The following is a 5,000-nucleotide window of genomic DNA, read 5'->3' as shown; positions in this document are numbered from 1 at the left end:
AAGTACACCCGTCTGTCCTGCCATCTGGTCTTCTGTCCTCCATGGATGAGATGTATGGAGGGAAGGTGTGTGTGTGTGTGTGTGTCTGTGTGGTTGTGTGGTTGTGGTTGTGTGGTTGTGTGTGTCTGTGTGTGTGTGTCTGTGTCTGTGTGTGTGTTTTTGCGTGTCTGTGCGTTTCAACAGGTGTTTGTGTAACCTGTGTGGTTGTGTGGTTGTGGTTGTGTGTGTCTGTGTGTGTGTGTCTGTGTGTGTGTGTCTGTGTGTGTGTTTTTGCGTGTCTGTGCGTTTCAACAGGTGTTTGTGTAACCTGTGTGTGTATTCAGGATTATTCGAACATCCGAATTAACTTTAGTATTCAACCACTTGTTTGAGTATCAATACAACATTTAAATACTAATTGTAGGCCTATTTTAACATGATCCTCGTGACGTTGTTACATGAAGGATATACCATTGCATTTGAAAGTGTTATTTTCAAGTTACATGGAAAGGCATTTTACTTTCATAGTGCATTTAGCTCCACTATTAAATTATATTTAATAACGAATATTCTAATTCCTAATTCTGTGGCCCTGACAACGGCAGCCAGTTCAATTAGTGTTTACAGGAACGCACCTAACAGAGGTTCAACAAGACCTCCGCATCAGACTTCTCTTTCACTGTTAGCCGTTAGCCGTTAGCTGACAACTACCAGAGAATAGTAGCCAAAAAACAACAGCGCACTGTATACCCTCAGCATTTTGATTGGTCAAGAGATTAAAGAGCAATTACTATGAACATTGTTTTATTTAGACTATCTGGATATCATTCAAAATTCAAAATCCCTAGTCTATACTGGTGTGTGTCTAACCTGTCTGTGTAACCAGGTGTGTGTGTAACCTGTCTGTGTAACCAGGTGTGTGTGTAACCTGTCTGTGTAACCAGGTGTGTGTGTAACCTGTGTGTGTGTAACCTGTCTGTGTAACCAGGTGTGTGTGTAACCTGTCTGTGTAACCAGGTGTGTGTGTAACCTGTCTGTGTAACCAGGTGTGTGTCTAACCTGTCTGTGTAACCAGGTGTGTGTGTAACCTGTCTGTGTAACCAGGTGTGTGTGTAACCTGTCTGTGTAACCAGGTGTGTGTGTAACCTGTCTGTGTAACCAGGTGTGTGTGTAACCTGTCTGTGTAACCAGGTGTGTGTCTAACCTGTCTGTGTAACCAGGTGTGTGTGTAACCTGTCTGTGTAACCAGGTGTGTGTGTAACCTGTCTGTGTAACCAGGTGTGTGTGTAACCTGTCTGTGTAACCAGGTGTGTGTGTAACCTGTCTGTGTAACCAGGTGTGTGTGTAACCTGTCTGTGTAACCAGGTGTGTGTGTAACCTGTCTGTGTAACCAGGTGTGTGTGTAACCTGTCTGTGTAACCAGGTGTGTGTGTAACCTGTCTGTGTAACCAGGTGTGTGTGTAACCTGTCTGTGTAACCAGGTGTGTGTGTAACCTGTCTGTGTAACCAGGTGTGTGTGTAACCTGTCTGTGTAACCAGGTGTGTGTGTAACCTGTCTGTGTAACCAGGTGTGTGTGTAACCTGTCTGTGTAACCAGGTGTGTGTGTAACCTGTCTGTGTAACCAGGTGTGTGTGTGTAACCTGTCTGTGTAACCAGGTGTGTGTGTAACCTGTCTGTGTAACCAGGTGTGTGTGTGTAACCTGTCTGTGTAACCAGGTGTGTGTGTAACCTGTCTGTCTAACCAGGTGTGTGTGTGTAACCCAGGGGTGTCAAACGTACGGCCCGCAGGCCGGATGAGGCCCGCAAACGGGTTTAATCCGGCCCGCGAGATGATAAAACAAAAATATATATATATATATATATATATATATTTTTTATTTTTTTTTAAGTATAAAAATGCGCTGCAATTTTTCAATAAAATAAACTGCTGTTCCAATTGCGTCCACTGGATGGCACAATAGCAATTGTGTTAAGCAAGCAAACTGTTTATACCGGGGCAGAGCAAGTAGGTCAAGCACGTGCAGCCAATGAGCTACTTTGTTTTGCCCGCGATATTTATTACGGCTTCTACTTTTAACATTATCTGCTTTGGCACCCTCATTGCCCCAATATGTCTCTGTCAAAAAAGAGAAAAGTGGACGCAGAGTGCAGAGTGTTCCAAGAAAAATGGTCATCCTATTTAATCACGGAATTGAATGGGAAAGCTGTATGTTTGGTGTGTTCAGAGCATGTTGCAGTGCTGAAAGAATATAACCTTCGTCGCCACTATGTGAGTCTTCATGCCGACAAATATGACAACTTTCAAGGACAGCGGAGATGAGAGAAGGTGAATGAACTGTTGGCGGGTCTGAAGAAACAGCAGTCTGTGTTTACTCACAGCCGAGACATCAGTGACGCTGCAGTGAAAGCTAGCTACCTCATTGCTAATGAAATCGCAGTGGCTTCAAAACCATTTAGTGAGGGTGAATTTGTAAAAACATGCATGATGAAGGCAGCGGAGATTGTGTGTCCTGAAAAGCGGCAGGCTTTTGCAAATATCAGCCTGACAAGAAACACAGTTGCAGACAGGATTTCCGATCTTTCAGTGGATTTGGACAGCCAGTTGAAGCAAAAAGTAAAGTTATTTATTGTGTTTTCGGTTGCAATTGATGAAAGCACGAACATTACAGATGTTGCACAACTGGCCATTTTTTCATCCGCGGAGTTGATGACACATTGACCGTCACCGAGGAGTTCGTGGAGTTGGTGCCGATGACAGATACAACGACAGCAGCTGATATTTTGACCGCACTCGTCGGCGCGCTGGACAGGGTCGGAGTGGACTGGTCCCGCGCTGTCAGCCTGGCTACAGATGGTGCGCCCTCAATGATCGGGAAAAAAGCAGGCGTTGTGACAAAGTTCAGAGAGAAAGTGCAATCTGCAAATGGAGGACGTGATTTTTTGACTTTTCACTGTATTTTGCACCAGGAGGCTTTGTGTTGCAAGTCATTAAAGATGGATAACGTCATGAAGGTGGTCATCCAAACTGTTAATTTCATCCGATCCAGAAGCCTGAATCACCGTCAGTTTGACAGCCTTCTCAGAGAGAAAGACCACATCTATGGCCTGCCATACCACACTGAGGTAAGATGGTTAAGCCGAGGTGCTGTGCTGAGGCGTTTCTTTGATTTACGAGAAGAAATTGAACAGTTCATGGAAGAAAAGGGCAAACCAGTGTTAGAATTTCATTCCGCAGAATGGATGCCGGACCTTGCATTTATGGTGGATGTTACAGAGCACCTGAATAACTTGAACAAACAGCTGCAAGGGCGCAACAAAGTTGTCACGCAGTATTATGACAGCATACGTTCTTTCAAGTTGAAGCTGTCATTGTGGGAGACGCAACTTGCCGGTGGTGATGCGCGACCCAACATGTGGCAGACATGAAGCGGTTCAAAGATAAAATAACTGGACTGTTACGGGAGTTTGAGCAACGCTTTCAGATTTATGTTTATATGTTTTTATGTTGATGTGCTATTGTTTTTAATTGATTTCATTTTATTTGTATATTTAACCTATTCTTGACTCTTGGTTCTTGCACTTGTTTGGGGAACAGGATTCCATTATTTTTTATCTACATTTCTGCCTGAGAAATGACACCCTGATATAGTTCTGTGATCTGTGATATACTTATGTGAATCACTGAGGCATTGTGTGTTTCTGTGTTCTTTGTCCTCAGAACTTTCAAATAACTTGAGGTGTTTTATGATTAATAGTGATGTTGTGCTCTTGGACACTGTCCTCAGGCTCCAGCTTTATGTTTATATGTTTTTATGTTGATGTGCTATTGTTTTTAATTGATTTTATTTTATTTGTATATTTAACCTATTCTTGACTCTGTGGTTCTTGCACTTGTTTGGGGAACAGGATTTCATTATTTTTATCTACATTTCTGCCTGAGAAATGACACCCTGATATAGTTCTGTGATCTGTGAAACCGTTCTGTTAATCACTGAGGCATTGTGTGTTTGTGTGTTCTTTTTCTTTAGAATTTTCAAATAAACTTGACGTGTTTTATGATTAATAGTGATGTTGTGCTTGTACTATTTTGGACACACTGTCCTCAGGCTCCAGCTTTATGTTGTATGTTGATCGTATTAAAACAAAGAAAACAATCTGAAGTTGTTGTTTTTAAGTTATATATACCATGATTTTTCCGGTCCGGCCCACTTGGGAATAGATTTTCCTCCATGTGGCCCCTGAGCTAAAATGAGTTTGACACCCCTGGTGTAACCTGTCTGTGTAACCAGGTGTGTGTGTAAGCTGCCCTACCAGTGTCCGAAGGATGGCATGACGTCAGTGTGTGGGTACGATGGAAGGACCTATCTCTCCTACTGTCAAGCTATGGCTGTCTCCTGTCGTACTAGACAACCTATCATGTCCCACTTTGGAGGAGAGGGCTGCTCCAAAGGTGACAAACACATCTAGACGCACCGACAGACAGACAGGGAGACAGGCAGACAGACAGACAGACAGACAGACAGAGACAGACAGGGAGACAGGGAGACAGACAGGGAGACAGGCAGACAGGCAGACAGGCAGACAAACAGACAGACAGAGACAGACAGGGAGACAGACAGACAGGGAGACAGGCAGACAGACAGACAGACAGAGACAGACAGGGAGACAGACAGACAGGGAGACAGGCAGACAGACAGACAGACAGACAGAGACAGACAGGGTGACAGACAGGGAGACAGACAGACAGGGAGACAGACAGGGAGACAGGCAGACAGACAGACAGACAGAGACAGACAGGGAGACAGATAGGGAGACAGGCAGACAGACAGGGAGACAGGGAGACAGACAGGGAGACAGACAGGGAGACAGGGAGACAGACAGGGAGACAGGGAGACAGACAGGGAGACAGGGAGACAGACAGGGAGACAGGCAGACAGACAGGGAGACAGGGAGACAGACAGGGAGACAGACAGGGAGACAGGGAGACAGATAGGGAGACAGGAAGACAGGGAGACAGACA

The 5,000-nt window shown here is 44.6% G+C and overlaps 1 protein-coding gene across 1 annotated transcript in view; it reads left to right on the top strand.

The window, feature by feature from the left end:
- Positions 1–5,000, top strand: part of LOC311114887 (uncharacterized protein) — a 10,057-nt gene that overhangs the window by 2,114 nt on the left and 2,943 nt on the right. Inside the window, exons 2-3 of the mRNA XM_084190114.1 lie at positions 1–65; positions 4,270–4,430. The exon at positions 1–65 is cut by the window's left edge and continues 141 nt beyond it. Coding sequence (XP_084046240.1) covers positions 1–65; positions 4,270–4,430 — 226 coding nt within the window. The remainder of the gene's footprint in view (positions 66–4,269; positions 4,431–5,000) is intronic.

The sequence above is a fragment of the Coregonus lavaretus genome (genome assembly GCF_964263955.1).
Source record: "Coregonus lavaretus genome assembly, contig: HAP1_SCAFFOLD_2042, whole genome shotgun sequence".
Classification (NCBI taxonomy): domain Eukaryota; kingdom Metazoa; phylum Chordata; class Actinopteri; order Salmoniformes; family Salmonidae; genus Coregonus; species Coregonus lavaretus.
The sequence above is the reverse complement of the archived record's forward strand: the minus strand, read 5'-3'. Positions and strand labels throughout refer to the sequence as shown.